The 24,916-nt window shown below is 34.7% G+C and overlaps 1 protein-coding gene across 3 annotated transcripts in view; it reads left to right on the forward strand.

Moving 5' to 3' along the window:
• Positions 1 to 1,188: 1,188 nt before the first annotated feature.
• The window catches only part of LOC129616338 (lysosome membrane protein 2), a 79,006-nt gene continuing 55,278 nt past the window's right edge, over positions 1,189 to 24,916 (forward strand). For all 3 annotated transcript variants that reach the window (XM_055531954.1, XM_055531956.1, XM_055531955.1), the window contains exons 1-3: positions 1,189 to 1,432; positions 10,325 to 10,416; positions 10,486 to 10,643. In XM_055531954.1, coding sequence (XP_055387929.1) covers positions 1,189 to 1,432; positions 10,325 to 10,416; positions 10,486 to 10,643 — 494 coding nt within the window. The remainder of the gene's footprint in view (positions 1,433 to 10,324; positions 10,417 to 10,485; positions 10,644 to 24,916) is intronic.

The following is a 24,916-nucleotide window of genomic DNA, read 5'->3' on the forward strand; positions in this document are numbered from 1 at the left end:
TCCCCTCGTGGAAAGAGCAGCGGAAGAGCTTATGGGGCATGGGGAAGGCGTTTGAATTGAACTGCCCTTTAGCAAACAGCATGGTGGATTGAAATTTTACAAATCTAAAGGACGAAGTAAGCAGGTTTTCAACAAGTCAAGTTAAGAGGGGGCCTGGAAATTCTTTAGGAAAAAATGGCGACCCATACGGACGAACAGGCGCAGAAGCTTAAAAGCCTTGTGCTGAGATACTATCCTGTTGAAAAATTTTCCCCCGGAGAGATTGACGGTGGTTTCGTCCTTATATGATTTGTAGGTGAGGCAGACATGTTATCACCGTCCAGTAACGTGATGTTGCAAATGTCCTTATTATGAATTTTCCGTAAACACTGGTAATCTAGTCCCTGGTGGTTTTGGTGTTGCATGTGACAGATAGCAAATGTAGGATGCAAGACAACTATTAGATATATCCGACAAATGTGTTTTTTTCTCCAATTTCCTGCCTTTTCAGCTGCTGGATAACATATTCTGAAAAATCGTCGTTATCAGTCTCCATTTGTCTCTACGTCAATTGAGAGGACCTCTGGTTTCGCAGACTCTTGAGCGAACAACTTATCGTTTTTATTAAAGCTATTTTAAAAACTATTTTTTGGAACTTCTATCTGTTTTGGAATGGAAGTTGTAAACAAAGAAACTTAAATATGTTAAAATTTCGCCAAATTTTTTTAAAATCCTTTTAGCTCGGGAACGGTTGCGATTTAACACTATGCTTGCAATAAAAATTTTGTTCATTTTTGACCCTTTATCCAATGGTACATGGCTCCTAACGTGTTAGTGAATTACCACATATATGCACAATAATATAAAAACATATTTTATTTAAGAAAAATATGAAAAAGTAATAAAACTTTTAAAGGAAACTGCTTTATACTTACTTTATTATGGAACATGTTAAAGTACAATTAAACAAACGAAAATGCTGAAAATTTCATTTATATGTACATATAAATAAGAAGCCTGTTAATTTTGAAGTTATCTTCCGATATACTGTGTACTTCTCTTCCGATATAATTATGTAAAATTAGGTCGCACAAAAGTTAGAGGTTTGTGTGTTTGAAATATATTAACATTTCACTTATGTTTATTTTATTTTATTTTGGAATAAAACTTAGAATTTTTTTATATTCTTTAACGTTTCAGGTACATATAATGGGATTGCATAAACAATACCTGAGATATGGTCAAACTGCGAGAAACCACCTTTTTGGAGTGAATAGTAGAAATTGTGGTAGTGACGGAAGTATTGGTGTAGGTAAAACTAATTGCAAAAAAAAAAAAAAAAGGAATAACAGACCAACTGTAAAACGTAATGTAAGAGGCGAAAGAGATGGAGTTAATATTAGGCCAACACCAATATCTATGCTTATTTCACAAGGGACGAAAATAAATAATAGTGAGTATTGGGGACTTAGTATAACTTTCTCATGCTAAATTTTACATTTATTCTAAAACCTTTTTCCATATTTTTTTCGTATGATAAGCAGTCTCTTTAATTTTTTGTGCTTTATTTATTATAACTGTCAATTGAGAACTGTGATTTTTTGCAGGTACTCTCGTAATTGCAGAAATTAGTACTTAAAGACTCAAACGTAAAGAATGCTAACTATTTTTAGGCATAAGAACACCCTTACTATAAGACTGTTGCATATATCTCGTCAAAGGCCTGTCAAACAGGCGCTCTGCGAGCCGCATGCAAACCTTAGTTACAGATCCCGCGGCCATAACGATGTTTGAAAATTATGAAATTTAATTTTTATATTTTTATTACAAATACTCATTTATAAGTAAGAATTTGTAGAAACCAGAGTAAAGGTTCTGCGAAGGTTTGTCAAATTTAAAAACCAAGCTTATTCATATGCGAAAAGTACACAACCGTATGTAAATGTAGCCGGAACTGAGTTTTTACGTTAGTTTGTTTCGAGAAGTGGAAAACGAATCATGTCTAAAAATGGAATATACTCGTATATTTGAATCAGCTTAATTGTCTTTTTGTAAACAGAACACTAGTTAACTAAATTCATTATTTTCTGAATATTCTAATCATAATAAAAATATATTAAAAGCTTTTTAGATTTTAATATATGTCAAAATTAATTTTTTTTCCTTTTTGTGTTGATATTGAAACAGTTGATGCAAATATGAAATTGAAATCGGAATGCTGCGCGATTCAATATAAAAACAATAAGCTAGGGAAGTGGAAATTACAAAATTTTACAATAATTTATCTATAAATCTGTTTCGCAATATTTTACTATAGGCTAAGCGAGTTTTAATCATGTTTGGAAGCACATTTTGTGTGTATTTTTATGTTGATAATAAAAATCAAAATTTGTGTATAATTTAGTAATTTGAGTTTTTGAGAATGTGCAGAAACTCTAAAATGACCCGTGATGATAAATGAGTTTGACATGCCTAGAAAAAAGAGAAAGAGGAATATAGTGTTCAAAGAAGAAGAGGAATATGGTGTTCAAATAAATTTTGGTATGGTGACATAAAATACTATATATCTCTACTAAAACTCTCAAAAAATTCTCATACCACACTCCATACTCTCATATTTTTTTTCTTTTTCCTGTTTTCATGCAACTATCCTAAGGTTCTTATAACAAAGACTTAGCACTTGTAGTGTTAAAAATTCTGCTACTCTCATAGCAGAACTATTTTCAGCAAGCCATAAAAAATTTTAATTCTCAAGTATTGTTTATAAGATATCAACTCTTATAGAATGTTGTTCTCAAAAGAATTCCTTTATAGGTCTAGTTTTTAGGCACGGCCATTTTAGTATTGTCGTTTTTCCTTATCTAAATTTTAACCCTAATGAGACTGAGAATTTTTTTCTTGGAAATAATTCCGAAAAATATTTATTGTACAGAAATTATTAAATTAAAGTTAATGGAATGCGAAACTATAGTTTTATTTGAATGTAACAAAGTTTTAGTTGGAATTTGTGCACATTAGTATATTCATTTTTTGTTTAACAATTCTTAAATTTTAAATTTTATGTAAGAAAAAGAAATAAGATATCATAGGGTTATAAAATATGTATAAACATTTTTTAAGTTTTGATTATTTTTAGTTGGCGTTGCTTTTTTTCGAAGTGCAATATCAACTTTTGTCAACAAAATTTTAATGCCAGGAACTTTTGATTCATAATCATGGCAAAAAAATTATTTTAATTTCACATACATATTTATAATTTTATGATATTAAGTTTTTGATTACAAATATTTATTGAATACATATGTACGTAAACATACGTATATTTTGTTTTATTCCGATATATAAGTAAGACCGATATATTTATTCTATAATGTATTGCTTTCTCTTTCTAGTAACACTATTATAAATGGCTTGTATGCTTTAAAAACTCTTTTAATGGGAGCTTAACTCTCATTACAAGAATTAATAACTCTAGTGATTGCGCTCTTTTGTTCTTATAAAGATCTCATTAGGGTCTTTTAGTGTTCTATAAGACTAACATTATTCTTAAAGGGACTTGACCATTAGTGCAATGGCTATGGCACTGGTCCTTTAACCGAAGGATCTTTGTTTCAAAGCCCGGTCAGGTCACTATAAAAACTACGTTCAATATTTATAACTTAATATACAATACTTATATATATTATACAAGTAATTTTCATATATTTATAATATTTGATATTAAAATACACTATTAACATATATACTAAGAAAAATATACAGTAAATATTAATAAACTTAAATACTTAATATAAAGAAAAAACTACGACAGGCTAGTCACCTACCTAGTTAAAAACTATATGACGCTATGAAACTAGTGCATGCACTAGCCCTATGGTCCTCCTAGGAATGAACAAAGGAAAAAAAAAATATATATTCTTAAGGAATTTTTAATATAGCTCTACAAAAGCCTTATGAGATAAAAATTGTAACTTGGGATACTAATTAATTTAGTATCATATTACAGTTTTACCCTATGAATTTTTGAAAAATCACTTATACCTTTCTGAAATAGTCGATCTGAGCCATTATTGCAAAATTGAATATACTGTTTTGAGTAGCTTAAGTTAAAACGAAAATGGAAATAACAATAATTTTATTTGTACTTTATTTGCTTTTTAAATAATTGTTATAAAAAGAAAGAAATAAACCTAACTATAATTAATTTATAAATATTAAACTTAAACTTCAAGCGCACTCCATATGACGTATGGACCGAGCTGTAGAGAACCTTGAGTTGAAGAAAATATGATAGAAATCTGAAATAGTTACACAGATTGATTAAAAATACACAGTCACAAAACGTTATTACATGCAGAAAGTGGTATCAAATTTTTTAAACAAAATTGCAACATCTCATAAATATGGCTTTACAGAATTCTGCGTAAATTTACAATAATGCTAATATTTTTTTTGCTGATGGTAAGCATCAAATAAATAGTTTTTCAAATCCTAAAAAGGATTTAAAATTGACGTGAAGTTTAGATTTGTAAAGCATTTTGAATTGGCAACCTTTAAAAACTTGGGTAAATTAGGGTTTTTTAACTTTTCATTTATTTTAGTTTATTTTAGTTTAGATGTGCTACTTAATTTTTCCAAATATCGAATAAGTTTTTTGTATATAATTTTCCCGCTTCATATAGCTGTATTAAATCATCAAACGAATATACATTTTTATTCGGCTAGAAGGCAGGACTAAAATTATTGGCATTTAAAGTTTTAAAATTTTAAAGAAGTTTAGTTTATTAAAAAATGTTATCACTTTAATAAAGAAAAGATAACTTTAATAAAGTAAACATTTAATAATTAGAAATTATTAAAAAATTTACTTTATTAAAGTTATCTCCGGTGGGTTGCGGAGTAGATATGCCTACAGAAACCATGATCGTGGTACAACTTCACTTAAATCTAAAAAAAAACCAGGCGCGTAAAGCAATTTGGAAAACCACTGTGAGAACCTGAAAGAAGAGATCTGCATTCTAAAAAGAGAAAATTTAAGATAATTGGGACAGCAGAATACTGCTTCAAATAGCACCGACAAATACAAAATAGGTGTGGCCGTGTACGAAACAGATGAGGTAGGGTTGGCTAGAGAAACTGATTAGATTATTAAAAACTAAAAGAAACTCAAAGAAGAGAAAAAATAAGGTTCACCAGAAATGCAACCAGCGGCAGAAATCTCAACCGAGAAAAAATGCTCAACTTGAAAACCATAAACCACCTCTGGTAAAAAAAATGGCCTAAACATTGGCTAATGAAGGAAGAACCCCAAAACCGATTAATGCTCTTACATCAAAAAATGTAAGAACAAGTAAAAACGTTTCAGCCGGTATAAACCGATTGAATTACACCCTGCACCTTTCGTTATTGTATAGCAATCACTCGAACCTGTGAAATCAGTCTATAGAAACTTCACAGATATGTCTGACCTATAATTGGACTGCAAATTTATAATCGGCTGCAAATTTCATGAATCTGACTTTATAATTTTTCCCAATATTTAAAATTAACTTTTAGAGTTCTATGGCACGTACCCGAACCTGTCAAGCAATTCCACTAAAACTTCACAAATATATCAGATCTATGATCAGACACACAACTGCCAAGTTTCATGAATCTGACTTTATTATTTTCCCAAATATTAAAAATAAGCTTTTAGATTTGTATGGGAGCTACTCGAACCTGTCAAGCAATCCCACCAAAACTTCAGAAATATATCTGATCTATAATCGGACACACAACTGCCAAGTTTCATGGATCTGACTTTATTATTTTTAAAAGTATTAAGAATAAGCTTTTAGACTTGTATGGGAGCTATTCGAACCTGTCAAGCAATTTCACCAAAACTTCGGTAATATATATCTGGCCTACTCGACACACAATTGCCAAGTTTCATGAATCTGACTTTATTATTTTTGCAAATATAAGCAGCAACCCGAACCGGTTCAGCTATCCCATTATAATTATTAGAACTTGTGTAGAATATAATTGGGCAAACGTATACAAAATTTTATATTTATAGCTTTATTGGTTTTTGAAATATTTAAAATAAACTCTTTGAGTTGTATGGCAGCTACCCGAACCCGTTGTCCGAATTAGTCCAGTGACAATAGGGTTCGTCCTCGGCACAAAAGAAAAAACTTGTGAAAGTTTGGTGTCGATTGCATTATTCGTTTTTGAGTTATCGTGCGATCGGACGGACGGACGGACGGACGGACATGTCTAAATCAACGCAGAATTTTACGCTGAGCAAGAATATATATATATATGTCCATACCGCAGATGATTCCTTCAAGTACTTACAAACTCCATACCAAAGTTAATATACCCTTCACGAAGTGCAGTGTATAAAAATGGTTTTACACAATTAGGAGTAGTTTCAAAAATTGTAAAAGATTATATAGATAAAAAACCTAAGAAGGCAAAAAACTAAAGGAAAGAGAGCATAATGCAAACGTTCTACGTCATGTCCTGCATCTGCTATTGACAGTAGCAGATGCAAGACATGCTGCGAAGAATTGTTGCAATCTTATGGAGATTAACTATCATGGAGAATAGATACACTAAAGTATATCTAGCAACCCTTGAGAAAAATGTCAGTAAAAACTGAATGGAGGTTTTTCTTAGAGCTATAAATATGGATATAAGTTTGTTGTTAGAAACAGACTTAGGGAAGGATTAGAGTGCGCTGGGTTATAGATGCTATAGGGCAACTCATCCTGGTAACCATTCAAGAGAAGGTAGTTCTATTTTAATTGTCCATCAACATGTAACGCAAAAGAGGATATTTTTAAGGATCTCTTATGCGCGGTGGGTAATAGATTCTTACTGGGAGGTGACATTAATGCCAAACATGTGAATTGGAGTTTTATCATTCTACAGTCTTGTTATTTTACTCATGCTAAGCCCCGGCTCTTATTGACTTCTTTATATTTAAAAGAATTTCAGTAAATTTTTTTAGTTTGGAAGATGATGTCAATGATTTCCGATCACTCTGGTGATCACTCTTTCCGATCATAATAACGGTCAGTGAGAAAATAGCTAACCAACGGGATCAGGCCACTTTAGTCAACAAATCAGAAATTGGGTAGGCTTCAAACATGAGGTTATTAAAAATATAAATCCAAATGGTGAACTGTAGACTAGAGATCATTTAGATTTTGAAGTGGAGGGTTTTATTAAATTGCTTGGAAATTCGATTGGAAAAATACAAGATTATCTGAAATTACACATGTATTCAGTAATTCTCCTATGGCTTTAACTGATACAAATAAAAAGGACTATACACAAATGGCAAAGGTTGCGTCACCCAGAAGATAAAACTTTTGTGAATAGACTTTTTCAAACACTCTAAACTAAAGAATATAGAAATTTTAAATCAATATCATATGAGAATTATGTTAAAAGCTTATCGACTACAAAAAAAGCGAATTATTCGCTGTGGAAAGCAACGAAGAGTACCAAGAAGACGATAAAGCGAATCCCCTCACTGAAAAAGGCAGATGGATCACAGACAGCAAACAATAGGAATAAAGTTCAACTATTTGCTGATCATTTGGGAGGAATTTTTGAACCAAATGAACGGAGCTATAGTGTTTGTTTTGTAATGGATGAGAGCACTATTGCTCACACAGAAGAAAATATGCCATGTAATAAAGTCGCTTAAGTCGATATTTTTGAAGAGTGATAAATGTGGCAATGAACCCGAGGTATGATGCCAGTGCCTGGAAAGTAGCGAAGTTATTGTAATATAAAAACCGGGAAAAATTGAATAAGGCAAAGTTAGATAGACTGATTTCTCAGCTTCAAATAATATCAAAACCATTTGAAAAGTTGTTGTTAACTTGGATAATGCAAAATAAGAAATTGGTTTGGTTTTAGAACAAGGCACGCAACAATTGATTAAGTACACAGAATAACAAATTTTGTGGAAAAGTCGTTAAAAGAAAGTCAAATAAGTTCGACAATATATCTAGACGTATCCCAGCACGGTTTGGCATGACGGTGTAAATTTTTGAACTTAAGAAACTGATACCAATGCATTTCTTAGAGATACTTGAATCATATGTATCTCATAACACCGGAAGAGGAGTACTCCATGCTTGGGGAAATTAGCAGAATATTTAGGTATGATTTTGGATGTTAGATGGAAAAAACATTAAAGGAAGAAAAAAAGAATAGAATTAGAAAAAAAATATAGAGAAAACTATTGACTACTAGGTCGTAGGCCTAGATTGGCAACAAACAATAAGGTGTTAACATATGACTAAATAATAATGCCTATAATAGTGCGTATGGCTTGCATGGAATTTTGCCAAACAACCACACATCAAACAAATACAAACTTTTCAGAACAAGATCGTTCGTAATTATGCTCTTGCGCAATAGTGACTTTCATAAGGATATGAGTGTTCACCAAGTAAGTCAGGAAGTAAGGAATATTCAATTTAGCCTAAAATATTGTCACCCACTATAGGTAGGTCTGACGACAGCTTGGGTTCGCCTATCTTTGCCTTTCATAATTTTTTAGGCTTTACTAAAGTTTATCTTTATATTTTATTAAATTTTCGTGCTGTGCTATTAATTATAGTTTGTATTATTTTTGTTTGTTTTAATTAGAGATACATAGAGATTTTGAATACAACTAATTTATTCGGAAATGTTGTTCTGGTTAAAAATTGAGTTTTATTTAATTAATTACGTAAAACATTGCTGCAAGGAGGTGTTCTGATCACACATCTTTCATTTATCATATTTATTGGCTGCACCAATGATTAAATTAAATAAAACTGAGTAAACAGAAATGAGTGAATCAATATTTTTATTAACGTGTTATTAATAATTTGCCCAATAATAGAAAAGTTTAATAGCCTAGACACAATATTTTTAAAAATTAATTTCTAGATTTTCCTTAAAAATAGTAATATTATATATATAATATGTTATAATTTTGTGACTCAATAAAGAAAGAGCAACTGGTTAGTAAGAATTTTATTAAATTAAAAGTTTTTTTTCATAAATTTTAGAGATTGTGCCAAGGAAAAATACAACTTTTTTTAAACCCTCCGGTTTGGCTTTTATAATGAAAAAACGTTTTTATACTCTGCACATCGTGAAGGGTATATTCACTTTGGTATGGAGTTTGTTACATATATGTTCGTTATGGTATATATATATATGTATGCTCGTTAATATATATATATATGTATATTCTTGCTCAGCGTAAAATTCTGCGTCGATTTAGACATGTTCGCCGGTCCGTCCATCCGTCCGATCGCACGATAACTCAAACACGAATAACGCAATCAGCACTAAACTTTCACAAATTTTTTTTTTTTATTTTTTAACTCAAAGAGATTTTTTTAAATATTTCAAAAAGTAATAGAGATATTAATATCAAATTTTGCAAGCATGTGCCCAATTATACTTCACATATGTTCTAAATATTTTAATAGAATCGCTGCACTGGTTCGGGTAGCTGTCATACAACTCCGAAAGTTAATTTTAAATATTTGGAAAAATATTAAGGCTATATTAATGAACCTCGGCAGTGGTGTGTCCAATTTCAGATCAGATACATTTCTGAAGTTCTGATAGAATTGCTTGACAGGTTCGTGTAACTGCCATAGAACTCCGAAAGTTAATATTAAATATTTCAAAAAATATTAAAGCTAGATTAACGAAACTTGACTGTCGTGTGTCCAATTACAGGTCGGACATAATATCGCTGAAGTTTCTATTAAGCGGTTTGACAGGTTCAAGTAATTGCCATTTAGCAACCAGTGCTATTTCTAAATATTTCAAAGACAAAGTTTTAAACTCAGATTATCATTTTGACGATATATATTGTGATGAAAATCAATAGCTTTGCGATTAATTGCATGGGGGTATTACTATTTTTGATTACATAATTATAACAACTGTCATCATTACACACAGTAATGGTTATCATATACAACTATGAAATATCTGAACGATGTATAACAAATAAAATGTATCGACGTATATGTATTTCAAACACCAATACGTTTTTTTTTAAACAAGAACAAGTTGAAAAATCATTAGTGAATGAGGTACCCAAATGAAATGCATGCTTACAATAAACATAGCATCTGAAACGTTAAATCAGATTACCAGAGAAATTATTTTCAACAACAACAACTTTTCGGTATAACAGTAATAATTGCACAAATTTTTATGTTTATTATTGGGGAATTTGTTCTATTTTTAGTATGTTTAAAAAATTTTTTCCTTTATTTGTTAAGTTGTAAGATAAAAAATGGTGAACTAAATTTTTTAATTTCAGCTAGACTTGCTGTGATAGTAATAGGGACAATTACGTTAATATTAGGAATAATTTTATCCTCAATACCCTGGCTGGATTATTTTATATTAAAAGTAAGCTTTGAGCTATAAAATATTAGTGTAATTAAGTAATACTTGATTTTTCTGTATAATTATTTGTAGAATTTAAGACTTTGGAACAATACACTAAGTTTTCGATACTGGCAAAGACCGGGTGTAATTCGATTAACAAGAGTATACCTTTTTAACGTTACTAATCCGGATGGATTTTTGTTCGGCGAAAAACCAAAAGTTGAGGAGGTTGGACCTTTTGTGTACAGGTGAGTTCAAACATACGTCTCTATAATTGTCAATTAATATAATTTAAAGCTTTTGAAAAAAAAAATTATTCAATTTTGTGCGTACAACTTTTCCAATTTTGCAATACAATATTTCCAACTTTGGAATTCTTTTGTGGGGAAGCATAACAATTTCTCTAAATAGTAGGATTACCCATGGGAACCTCAAATACGACATTGCTGAACCAGCGAAAATTAAAGCGGGGAAGTAAATTCATTTCAATTCTTTTTTCGGTTGCCTTCAATATTTGTCATAATCAAAGAAATTAATCTTTTGGGTTAAAATTAGCGTAAAATTAAAATTTGTTTGAAAGAAACAGTTTCGAATATTTATTGAGTTTTTTTATCTGTAGTTCCAGCTCTTTGATTGAATGACCTCGGGCTCAATACTTAATTCTCAAAAAAAAATTATATAGAGAACATGATTATGACATAAAAACCAAACCAATGATTTCTTTGGTCAATTTACTGTTAGCTTTTTGCGTTCATAAAAATTTGAAAAAGCTTGGGGTTTCGGAAATATAAGGTGTCAAAAATTCAAATTTTACAAATTTCAAGACGCGATAACTTGAGGGGGGTGGAGATGGAAAAAAACGGTCCATCTGGATGGAAAAGGAAGCAAGCCACTGCCTTTCTGCGCTTGCAAAATTCGAAAAATGCTTATAGTTTCACTGCAATAAATAGCTAAAAAATAGCATTTTCAGGGTTTTGGGGGGTATAACTTCTAGGGGGCGGCAGATAGGTAAAAATTTTCTTTCACGGAAATAAGTTTCTAGTAAAGACTATGTACATATTAAATTTAAACTTTCTATCTTCAAAGGCGTAGAAGTTTCGTAAACATGACCACGGACGGACGGACGGACAGAGTGAAACTAATAAGCACTTTTTTAATAATTTTTTGAGGTCCAAAAAAACAAATGCCACATAAGACCAGCATTCGTGTTTTTTCAAGAAATAGGTTACTCGTGTTTTTATAATGATTTCAAAAATTCTGGAAAACACAATAGAAACTGAGATAAGTCTGTAATTGGAGCACAAATTTTTGCAACCCCGCTAAAAAATTGATGTCACTATAGCCTTTTTTAGTGACTCAGGAAAAGTCTCAAATGAAATATTGATTAATTTTACCAAAATTCGACCCAACGTCAAACAAAATCTCCTTAAAACTTCGCTGACCCTCCATCAAACCAATTCGCTGCTGCCGAATTGAAAGAAAGAATAATATTATTAACTTTGCTCAAATTAGTTTGATTTAAGTGAAAAGTATAATAAATATTAGGCGCAAAATTATGCAGGAAGTTATGGTCCATGGGTTCAAAAAGAGTATCAATTTTTTTCTGTCACATTTATGAAAACTTCATGAAAAGTATCTGCTATTTCTCCTTGATCAGAAATCATATGGACATTGTCAGCAGACAATTCGTTGTTAATAAAGTAACCATTGTTCAACAAAGTATCCACATAATAATCGACTTCGACACAACAGGGCTTCAATAAATCTTTACTGAAATCGCCAAAAATAATAACGCCGAAGTTTCTGAGTAATTTCATCAAGTTTATTTGTAAAATCTAGAATTCTTGATTTGTTTTGCTTCATAGAACAATTTTGCTTGTAGGGTGGTAAAGTCATGGCGAAAAAACACTTCTCGATTGTTGCTACCATCCAGATTCAGTTCCTCTGTGAAAATTTTTTATTTTTATACCCTGCACTTCGTGAAGGGTATATTAACTTTGGTATGGAGTTTGTAACTACTTGAAGGAGTCATCTGCGGTATGGACATATATATATATTCTTGCTCAGCGTAAAATTCTGCGTTGATTTAGACATGTCCGTCCGTCCGTCCGTCCGTCCGATCGCACGATAACTCAAAAACGAATAATGCAATCGACACCAAACTTTCACAAGTTGCTTCTTTTGTGCCAAGGACGAACCCTATTGTTATTGGACCAATTCGGACAACGGGTTCGGGTAGCTGCCGTACAACTCAAAGAGTTTATTTTAATCATTTCAAAAACTAATAAAGGTACAAATATAAAATTTTGTACACATGTGTCCAATTATATTCTACACATGCTCTAAAAATTTTAATGAGATAGCTGCACCGGTTCGGGTGGCTGCCATACAACTCCAAAAGCAAATTTTTTATATTCGGCAAAATAATAAAGTCAGATTCATGAAACTTGGCAGTCGTGTGTCCAATTATAGGACAAAGATATTTCTGAAGTTTTAGTGGAATTGCTTGACAGGTTCGGGTACCTGCCATACAACTCCCAAAGCTAATTTTAAATATTTGGAAAAATAATAAAGTCAAATTCATGAAACTTGGTAGTTGTTAGTCCAATTATATATCAGATATATTTGCGAAGTTTTAGTGGAATTGCTTGGCAGGTTCGGGTAGCTGCCATACAACTCCAAAAGCTAATTTTAAATATTTGGAAAAATAATAAAGACAGATTCATTAAACTTGGCAGTTGTGTGTCCAGTTATAGGTCAAAGATATTTCTGAAGTTTTTGTGGAATTGCTTGACAGGTTCGAGTGGCTCCCATACAAGTCCAAAAGCTTATTTTAAGTATTTGGAAAAGTAATAAAGTTAGATCCATGAAACTTGGCAGTTGTGTGTCCAATTATAGATCAGATATATTAGCGAAGTTTTAGTGGAATTGCTTGGCAGGTTCAGGTACCTGCCATACAACTCCAAAAGCTAATTTTAAATATTTGGAAAAATAATAAAGTCAAATTCACGAAACTTGGTAGTTGTGTGTTCAGTTATAGATCAGACATATCCGCGAAGTTTCTATAGAATGGTTTCACAGGTTTGAGTAATTGCTATACAACAATGAAACGTGCAGGGTATAATTCAATCGGTTCATACCGACTAAAACGTTTTTACTTGTTTTATTATTTATTTACACCAAAAAAGGTGCTTACAAGATTTATATTAATTTACAAAAAATTCTATTATATACAAAATACAAAAAAAATTTGCCTATACTTAATACAGGAAACAAGAAAAAGAAAGCATTACTAATATTTAACCTACAAACAATAAATACATAACTGCTGGTGCAGCAAAATTAGAAATTTTAAGTATAACGGAACAAAAGTGAATCGAAAGAAAAAACATAAATTAAAATTATAAAATAAATTAAAATATGTTTACGTTTGCGCTTTTTACTTAGTAAATCATCTTTAACTTTTTAGCACTTTTCCAAAAATTTTTTGAAAAAAAGTGCTTATTAGTTTCACTCTGTCCGTCTGTGTGTCTGTTTACAAAACTTTTACATCCTTGAAAATATTTTCGTAGAACGAAATTTTTATCTATCTCCCCCTCTAGAAGTAATACCCCCCTAAACCCTAAAAATGGCATTTTTTAACTAATTGTTGCAATGAAACCATAAGCATTTTTCAAATTTTGCAAACGCAGAAAGGCAGTAGCTTGCTTCCCCTAGCGTGGTATACTATAGGTTAACTTTAGAAAAACAAAATGGCCTTTTAAATTTACCGTTATCTAAAGTCCGTTTTTTCCAAATTTTTGATGTCGTTTATTTTCTAGACCCCAGCCTCTAGAAGTCTGAAGGGCTTTTAGACACTAATGAATGCATTTTTTCGTTAGAAGAAAATTTTTTTCCATCTTTACCCCCTCTCAAGTTATCTCCTCTTGAAATTTGTAAAATTTGAGTTTTTGACGCATTATATTTTCGAAACCGGAAGCTTTTTCAAATTTCTATAAACGCAAAAAGCTAACGGTAAGTTCTATGACATTAAAAAGTATAATTATTTTTCTTAACTCACGCAATTAACCCTTACAATGGAGCATTATATTAAACCCACATTTTATTAATTTTTGATTTATTTCAAAGACTGCATAAATCGTTCATCCTACATATATGCAATCCTAGAAATAGTTCCGTATATGAATGAAAATAATTTTAATGGTGTGGTAGGTACTGGTGGACTGTATTTTAAAGCAGTATTTTAACTTGTTCAAGGGAAAAGTGCTACAATACAAACCATTAGTTTGACCCAACTTTATTTATAACTAAGTTTAAGCAGATATAGTGCATTTTGTTGTCATGAAAACCATTTTCCATTGAAGTAACACTCAAAATTTCTTCCTCTTTAAAACTTGCAGTAAGTTTTTTGCTTATATTTAATCCACATGATTCTTCAGATTATAAGGCAAGCCAGCTATCACCACATTGTTTCGATTATTTAATTGCTGCGATTTATCCAATGCTGATTCCAAGAGATTTAATCTATTTTCTAATTTTCCATCAATCTATTATTTTTTTTTCTAACTTATTTTTTTCTTATTTCTTGATGTTGTTCATGAAAACATTAATTTCTGCAGAAAAAAGAATTTTTGATAATCATGAGCTTGAAGTACTTTATCGCCCAAAGTTAACAGATATACAGCCAAGCTTTATAGAGTACAATTTTTCAGATTAATATCAGGTAAATCCACAAAGTCAGGAACATTTTCATTATGGATTGAAACCTTTTCACCAATATATATTACATTAGCTTGAGAGGAATATTGCTTACATGACTTACTACGAAACTGCATTATCGACGACATCTTGATTATATGTTGTTACATATTAATATATTCACTAACACCAGCGCAGTTAAGGTGATGAGGTGCTGTGATAAGTTTATTATGTTTCAACCCAATATTTTTTGAAGAATTTTTTTTTTTTAAATTTTGAAATGGCACTCACAGCGATTTTAAAACGTCAACTACAAATTGTTCAACTACAAATTGTTTTGTCACATTTTAAAACATCACATTTAAAACAAATGTGACTTTAAAAATGTGACAAAACAATTTGTAGTTGAACCTTTAAAAATTCTGAATAAAAACTAAAAAATTTAAGTTTAACCTTTATTTGCAATCTGAAGTTTTGATGCAAAGAAAAAAATTTTTTTATTGTCTTTGTTAACTTAACTAACTTAACTAATAAATATTTTATTCTATTTGTTTTTTAACATAGAGCGAGAAGCTTTGTTTTTAGTTTCACGTCTTGCAATCAACTCAATTAACAAAACATTAAAGTTTTGTGTTAAGAATTTATTAAAATGGGAAAGCTTTTCTAGAAGCTTAGCTCTTTTCTTTTTGAAAAATTACCGTTCTCGAATTATATTTTTCAATGCATGACCTAAAGAATATGTTGCAGTTCGGCTTCATTTATTTGCTTGTGAACGATCAATTCTATATTTGTAAATGGCTGACATCACACATGTGTCCTTTTTTTTTAATATTTATATGAATATGTATACATATATATAGGGTGCCTCAGTTAAGAGTGCAATATTTTATATCATTGTTTAGGGTATCAAAAAGGGTAAAATTTTTGATGCGAGCTTTTCGAATTTCTGTAAATACAGGAACCTAACGGTAAAAACCACGCTACTAAAAAATATAATTATTTTTTTTAACTCACACAATTAATCTGAATCATTATATTACTCATGGTTAAATTAGAGCATTATATTTACGCGTATTTAAATCCTTTTTGCTTTATTTCAAAGATTGCATATGTTGTCCATCATAAATGTGGGCAATTTTAGAAATGTATTCGTATATGAATGGAAGTAATTTAAATAATGGGGTAGCTACATAGATTGTTTTTAAAGGCACTAGATTTCTAAGGGAATCGAGTGGGGCAGAAGTATACTCTGGGCCACCGCTGCCATTCGCGATTTATTGCAGACCCCTTCCGCCTTCCACCTACAATAACTCCGCTCCAAGTATGAAACCAGAGACATCCCTAAGGCAGTTGGACGGCAGTTCCCGAAAGCTTAGGAAACCCTGCCCAAATTAATTGTTCAACCGGACAGCCAATACCAGGCAGTCGCAAGGGATGTACACGGCAGCTTCATCACTGTTACCGAAAAATCTGCACTGGGCAGTTGATTTCCCCAGCTGATGTAGGTGATACCTTATTGGGCAATGGTCCGTGAAAAAATTCAAAATAGCGTGTACCCGGCTCCTGATCATAGATTTTTCTTTCCACCATCTTTGGGAAGTTCACCCAAGAGCACCGCGGTGAACTTCCCTGAATATGTCGGAAGAAACATCTTCCCCTCACGGCACCCTTTCTTGTCCCGCCAGTGAAAACCTCATTTCCCCACGGCAGGCAGACGTGTCTAGCCCCCACGATGGAAAAAGGTAGACCACAGAAAGGCAGCGGCTAAACAAAATCAACTCCAGATACCCTCCGCGTATTTTCACGGCCTGCATGTTCACTGTGGTCAGGCACCCAAATAAGCGTTGCTCTGTTTACCGATGCCAATTCCATAAGTGCAGCAAGGCAGCTGCAGACCAGCCTGTATGTAGTCTGGGCCGAATGAAGCGCCAACAATGCCGCCCTAGTCTCTAAGAACACATAAATGGTACAGTTTTTACAGATCTCTGTTGCATTTATTTTGCACTGAAACACTGTGCAATACAAATCCAGACTCACATATATACGCTTTTCCTGGCGGACCCCTTATACGTCTGAACCCACACCCAACCCAATTTTGGACCCGTCCGCGTATCACACTTTTAGCGCTACATTACAAACCATTGGTTTGGCCAAAATTTATTAATATTTATAGTCAGTAAATCGTTGTTCATTATGTTTAGTTTCATGTCACTATTTTCCTTCTAAAAGACCTCTTTTAATTGCGTGTAGATTCTAAGAATCGGAATTTCCAAAATTATACACAAATTTTTTTTATGAAAAAATTTCTCCTCCTGTTTGTGAATGTGAATCATTGTCACAAAATTTCAAGTGACAGAGCCAAATATAAAAGATACAATATTCAAGTTTGAAAAGTGAAGGCGAAATAAGTTACGACAATATGTTTGAATTTTTAAAAGAAATTAACTGTTTTCAGAAACTATTATATTTGAATAAATTATTTACATTTACATTGTATAACGTTGTTGTAATTACATATTATAATATTATTAATGTAAAGTAACTAGTAGAGACTAAGGGAATCTAAAACTATTAGCGCTAAGTTAGGTCTGGGTTAACGCGGCTACGCGAGAATACACTTAGACCAAGTAGGCCCGTTGTGATACCACTGGATCACCATATCCTAACCCTCACCTGAAACAGCCCGAGCCCCTTACAAATCAGTTTAAATGGTGAGCGGACCACCCCATCATCGAGTCATATTCGTCAGCTCATATCGGATAGTGCCTAGTTATATTTTTTATAATCAAGTTGTCTTGCCGAGGGAGAGGTATTAGATTTGGCGTGCGGCGCAGGTTTGTTGGTCACGTACGTCACCCGCTGTTGGCTTATTCCACAGCTACATTTCGTTATAACAACTTGTATGTGCTCAGAGACATTCCCAAGTCCTCCTTTTCAGGTAAAACTCCAAGAGTCGTTTCATGCCCCACAGGTCATCCGCCCTCAGTTTCCCTGCATCCGGAATCCGGAACACAAATCAGATTAATTTCGAACGGTTGTGCAATATCACTAAGAAATTATCTGCAATCCCGGGTCGTTCTAGAAGTGGACTTCGCAGCCTGACTGTCCTTGAAAATGCTGATAACATGATATAACATCGCAAGCCAGCCATTCCAAAAAATCGTTTGTTGCAACTTCCGCTTGCAGGAGATCTCCACACCAACTTCTTTGTGACACAGGAGAGGCATAGTCAATCGTCTTTGCCACATGTCAGCAATTTTCCAGTAAGGTCTGACGAATCAATGTAGTACAGCCAGCAGATGCAGGACACCGCACCTGAACACAGTACGTCAGCACAGATTTCACCACTGCGATGTACAACAAGTGAACTAAGCTTGACTCGATCCCCCTTTTCTTTGCTCATTTTAAAAGAAGTGTGAAATTTCAATACGACTTGTATATTTCTGGCCTATTAGAAGGTATCGCTTTAAATCCTAAGGTTTTTTGGAATTTCATAAATTCTAGAAGAAAGTGTGAAACTTACCCTACTTTCCTTTATTTTAACGGTATCTCTAGTATCGATTCAAGTAAATAATATGCATTTTTCCGAACATACTTTGCTGATTCGTATATTTCTTCGTCTTTCGTGGTAGTCCAGACAATTTTCAACACCTCAGTATTTATTCCACGACTATGATTTCGGGTTTCAGTACTGATTCCTATAATATTAAAAAATACTAAAATGGTCTTGACTCATATTTCCGTTCAGAGCCGGATGGCATCCCCGCAGTAATTTTAAAGAAATGCTCTGCATCACTGGTGGTTTCATTTTTAAAAAATCATATTCGTTGGAAGGTTTTCCATTATAAGGCCAATACATAAAAGGGAGTCTAATACAAAAAAAGGGAATCTAAAGTTGTGTAAAAAACTATAGGCCAATAGCTAAATTGTCTGTAATTTCTAAAGTTTGTCAAACGATGTTATATGATTCCGTTTACAAGTATTGCACGCAGTTTTTGTAAAGAATGAACACGGTTTTCTAAAAAAGAAATCCACGATTTTTACTAATGACATGAAAGCTGGTTATCAGACTAACATTATTTATACTGATTTCAGTAAGGCATTCGATGTTTTTCCTTACGAAATAAGTATTTTAAAGGTAGGACTACTGGGTTTTCCTGACGAGTTTATAAATTGGATAAAATCGTACTTAGTGAGGAGGTCTCGTAGCTTAATGTTCCATTCATCTGACTCGTCTTCACTTTTGACAAATTCGTGGGTGCCACAGGGCAGTAATTTGGGGCGATTGTTATTCATGATTTTTGCGAACAATGTGATTTAAAGTTAAACGTAAAAAAATGTACTATAACAAGTTAAGCGCAACTGAGACGTCTTTTTGTGGCATATTGTTTTTTTAATGGTGATGGTTTGAGAAGGGATAGCAAAAACCCTTCTAGCAGTAGAAGGGATACCAAAAAACCTGGAAGTTTATTTCGACTCTAAATTATCGATTTTGGCCATTACAATTATGTCCTGTGCAGAGAAAGTTCCCGTCTTTCATGTGAAATCATCTTTCCCGTTCACATGTGAAATACGCATTACAAGCTTAGTCCCCCATTTTCGAAGTTCACAGAAACAGAATTGAGCCCATTCAAAAAAATTTCTTGAGATTTACTTTGCATCACCTACCTTGGGAAGATGCCCTAATATTCCCTATTATGACGTACGTCGGCTATTGGCCGATATTCTGAGCAAAATTAACATATCATTAACACTAATGTGAGACCTTGCTCGCCGAACCTTTTTGTACTAATTATAGTATGCACGAGCCCTTAAAAAGAATGCTGTGTCTTGGGAAAAGATATTTGAGATTTTACAATAACGAAGGACATTTTGAAAAAGCGCCTTTATAGGTTTGAAAATTAGGTTATGCTTTTTTATACCCTGCACTTCGCCCCTCCTGTGGTCCATTGTAGTGGATGATCTAATCGCTGTTCTTCTGCAGCGAAATTTGCGTATTGTGGAGAGGTGGTGCGAAGGCGTTGAGTTAAATATAAATACAAGCAAGAGCACTTTGGTCGCCTTCACCAGACGCAGAAGCAGGGATAGATTAAAGAGCCCAATTCTCATTGGTGAACGTATTAGTTACTCTAGGGAGGTGAAGTATCTAGGAGTAACCCTGAATGACTATCTCTCCTGGAATACACATATAGATAGAGTTATCAAAAAGGCTACGGCGGCCTAGTGTACGTGTAGGAGCTTCATCGGGGAGACCTGGGGAAGTAGTCCCAGAATAGTACTGTGGCTATATAAGGCCCTTGCTAGGCCCATCGTCACCTATGCGTCGATTGTATGGTGCCGTAAGGCTCAGCAGGCGGGTGTGCGGGTCAAGCTGGAAACGCTACAGAGGCTGGCCTGCCTGGGAGTGACCGGGGCGATGCGGACGGCTCCCAACGCTGCATTGGAGGTGATGATCGAGTTGCCGCCACTGCACGTCCATATATTGAAGGAAGCTCGGCTAGTGACTTACCGACTTCTCTCTGGCGAGGACAGGGCAGGGCTAAAATTGGCCCACAGGACTCACAGAGGCTTCAAAGAGAGCGATCCGATTATAAGAATAACGGTGTTCGCCCGGACACGCGTGTATATGCAACACTTGACCCGCATTGTATAGTGTTCCAGGCCGAAATACATGCAATAGAGATCTGTCTGAAAATCAATTTAGAAAGCGGTATAGAAACCGCACCATCAATGTGTTTTCGGACAGCAGGGGTGCTCTGCTGGCGCTTCGTTCAGCTCAGGTTACATCCAAGCTGGTCTGGGGCTACCTTGTTGCACTTATGGAATTGGCATCGGAGAACAGAGTCACGCTCATTTGGCTGCCGGGCCATAGTGGCCATGCGGGCAACGAAATTGCCGATAGGCTGGCGCGGAGGAGATCTGGGGCTGACTTTGTGTAGCCGCTGTCTTTCTGCGGTCTACCTTCTTCACTGGCGGAACACGAAAGGGTGCCGTCATGCGAAAGTGTTTCTTTCGGCGTGCTCTTGCGGATTCACCGCAGAGTTGCTGTGGATGAGCAGGAACTGGGTTCGCACTATTGCGAATTTCTTCACGGGGCACTGCCCAGTGAAGTACCTCCTGCATAGGCTGGGGAAGTCAGGCTCCCCCCTGTACAGATTTTGTGGGGGTGGCGATAAGACCGCCGTGCACATTCTCTGGGACTGTCCGGCACAGGCTGTTCGGCGCCGCAATTGTCTTGGACATGGGTCCCTAAGTGGTCGGGAACTGTTGTCCAACTGCCTTAGGGATATTTTCGGCTTTCTGGTTAGGACGTGGATATTATAGGCTGGAGCGTGGGGAAGCTACAATAAGTCAAAAATGGCTGCGGTGGCTAGTGGGTTACTCTTGTCCCACTCGGTTCCCTTAGAATCTACAAATCTATATCCTGCACTTGGTGAAGGTTGTAAAAAATAAAAAATTTTGTATACATGTGTCCAATTATATTCTTCACAAGCTATTTTAAAATTTTAATAGGATAACTGCACCGGTTCGGATGGCTGCCATACAACTCCAAAAGCAAATTTTTTATATTCGGAAAAATAATAAAATCAGATTCATGAAACTTGACAACCATATGTCCAATTATAGGTCAGATATGTTTCTGAAGTTTAGTGGAATTACTTGACAGGTTCGGATACCTGCCAAACAACTCCAGAAGCTAATTTTAAATATTTGGAAAAATAATAGAGTCAGATTAATGAAATTTGGCAGTTGTGTGTTGAGTTATAGGTTAGACATATTTCTGAAGTTTTGGTGGAATTGCTGGACAGATTCGAGTAGCTCCCATACAAGTACAAAAGCTTATTCTAAGTATTTGGGTAAAAAATAAAGTTAGATTCATGAAACTTGGCAGTCATGTGTCCAATTTTAGGTCAGACATATTTCTGAAGTTTCTTTAGAATGGTTTTACAGGTTCGAGTAACTGATATACATCAACGAAAGGTGCAAGGTATAATTCAATCGAGTTATTCCGACTGAAACGTTTTTACTTGTTTTATTTACATTTCTACATTTGAATACTGATACATTATCATAAATCTTCCATTTTATTTCTTTTTGTTTTTTATTTGTAGAGCTAAATTTTAATCTGTTAGTAAAAATTAATTGTTAATTTTCAATCTTCTAACTAGATAGAAAGAAAAAATGAAGAAAAAACATATACATTTATGTATATGTATATTTGAATATATAAATAATTGTGCCCGTTTATAAATAGAAATAATTAAATAATTTGTGGTATACATATAATGATTTTAGATCTTATTGTAAGTTTTTATTGTAAAAAAAAACAATTTTTATTTAATGTATGCAATATTTTTGTAAAATGTTTGAGTTAAACAAAAACACTTATTAAATCACTTTGAACTAGTTTAGTTATTTTTAAATATTTTAAAAACTTTATTTCAAAAATGTTCCACTTAAATTCAAAAATGTTCAAGTTGATATCAAAAACGTTCAACTTAATTTCAAAAAAGCAAATATTGACAACTTTTGAATATATACCAAATATAAGATATCTACATTCAAATAGCTTCATTTTTACTTTAAAGTTGCAACAATCTAAAATCGAGCATGACATTTTTAATTTCTTCATCTTTGAATTGAAAATAGAAACTTGTAATTAAAATACTTCAATTTTATTTTAATAAAGTTGGATCAAACCAATGGTTTCCCTTCAACAAGTGAAAATAGTGCTTTTAAAATACAGTCAATGTATACCTATCACACCATTAAAATTATTTTCATTCATATACGGGACTATTTCTAGGATTGCATATATTTAAGATGAACGATTTATGCAGTCTTTAAAATAACGCAAAAATTAATAAAAAGTGGGTTTAACATAATGCTCGATTTTAAGGGTTAATTGTGAGAGTTAAGAAAAATAATTATATTTTTTAATGTCATGCAATTTAATTTGCGTTTATAGAAATTTGCAAAAGGTTCCAGTTTCGGAAATATAAGGCGTCAAAAATTCAAATTTTACAAATTTCAAGAGGCGATAACTTGAGATGGGGTGGAGATGGAAAAAAATTTTCTAACGAAAAAATGCATTCATTAGTGTCTAAAAGCCCTTCAGGCTTCTAGAGGCTGGGGTCTAGAAAATAAACGACATCAAAAATTTGGAAAAATCGGACTTTAGATAACGGTAAATTTGAAAGGCCATTTTGTTTTTCTAAAGTTAACCTATAGTATACCACGCTAGGGGAAGCAAGCTACTGCCTTTCTGCGTTTGCAAAATTTGAAAAATGCTTATGATTTCATTGCAACAAATAGTTAAAAAAGGCCGTTTTTAGGGTTTTGGGGGGTATTACTTCTAGAGAGGGGGATAGTTAAAAATTTTGTTCTACGAAAATAAGTTACTAGCAGATTGTAGATTCTAAGGGAACCGAATGGGACAGGAGTAACCCCCAAGCCACCGCAGCCATTTTTGACTTATTGTAGCCCCCCTCTCTCCCGTCTATAATATCCCCGTCCCAATCACAAAGCCGGAGATATCCCTAAGGGAGTTAGACAACAGTTCCCGAACACTTAGGGACCCATGTCCAAGACAATTGCGGCGCCGAACAGCCAGTGCCGGACAGTCACAGAGAATGTGCACGGCGGTCTCATCGCCACCCCCACAAAATCTGCCCGACTTCCCCAGCCTATGCAGGTGGTACTGCACTGGGCAGTGCCCCGTGAAGAAATTCGCAATAGTGCGAACCCGGCTCCTGCTCATCCACAGCAACTCCGCGGCGAATCCGCCGGAGCACGCCGAAAGAAACGCTTTCGCATGACGGCCCCTTTCGTGTCCCGCCAGTGACGGCCGATCTCCGCCGCGAGCAGCAGGCAAGCCTGGCCCCCACGGCGGAAGAAGGAAGACCGCAGAAAGGCAGCGGCTGCACAAAGGCAGCCCCAGATCCCCTCCGCGCCAGCTCATCGGCTACTTCGTTGCCCGCATGGCCACTATGGCCCGGCACCCAAATGAGCGTCACTCTGTTCTTCGATGCCAATTCCACAAGTGCAACAAGGCAGCTCCAGACCAGCTTGGATGTAACCTGAGCTGAGCGGAGCGCCAGCAGTGCAGCCCTGCTGTCTGAGAACACATAGATGGTGCGGTTTCTATACCCCCTTTCCAAATTGTTTCTCAGACAGATCTCTATTGCATGTATTTCGGCCTGGTACACTGTGCAATACGAGTCAAGGGTTGCATATACACGCGTGTCCGGGCGGATACCATATACGCCCGAACCCACACCCGACTACGTTTTGGACCCGTCCGCATACCACATGCTCGAACCCGACCTAAGTACCGGACCACCCCGATCCCAAGTCCATCAATCGGGAAACAGAACTCTGTACCTGTGGTCGAAGTTGTACCGCGGCAGACAGGTATCCGACATGGTTATTCTTAGAATCTGTGGGTTGTGAGTTCTGTGGGCCAACTTTAGCCCTGCCCCGTCCTCGCCAGAGAGAAGTCGGTAAGTCACCAGCCGAGCTTCCTTCAATATATGGAGGTGCAGTGGCGGCAATCCGATCATCACCTCCAATGCAGCGTTGGGAGCCGTCCGCATCGCCCCGGTCACTCCCAGGCAGGCCAGCCTCTGTAGCTTTTCCAGCTTGGCCCGCACACACGCCTGCTGAGCCTTACGGCACCATACAATCTACGCATAGGTGACGATGGGCCTAGCAAGGGCCGTATATAGCCACAGTGCTATTCCCGATAACTCTATCGATATGGGTATTCCAAGAGAGACGATCATCCAGGGTTACCCCCAGATACTTCACCTCCCTCGAGTAA

This window comes from Condylostylus longicornis, unplaced genomic scaffold (assembly GCF_029603195.1).
Source record: "Condylostylus longicornis isolate FDR11 unplaced genomic scaffold, ASM2960319v2 ptg000184l, whole genome shotgun sequence".
Lineage (NCBI taxonomy): Eukaryota > Metazoa > Arthropoda > Insecta > Diptera > Dolichopodidae > Condylostylus > Condylostylus longicornis.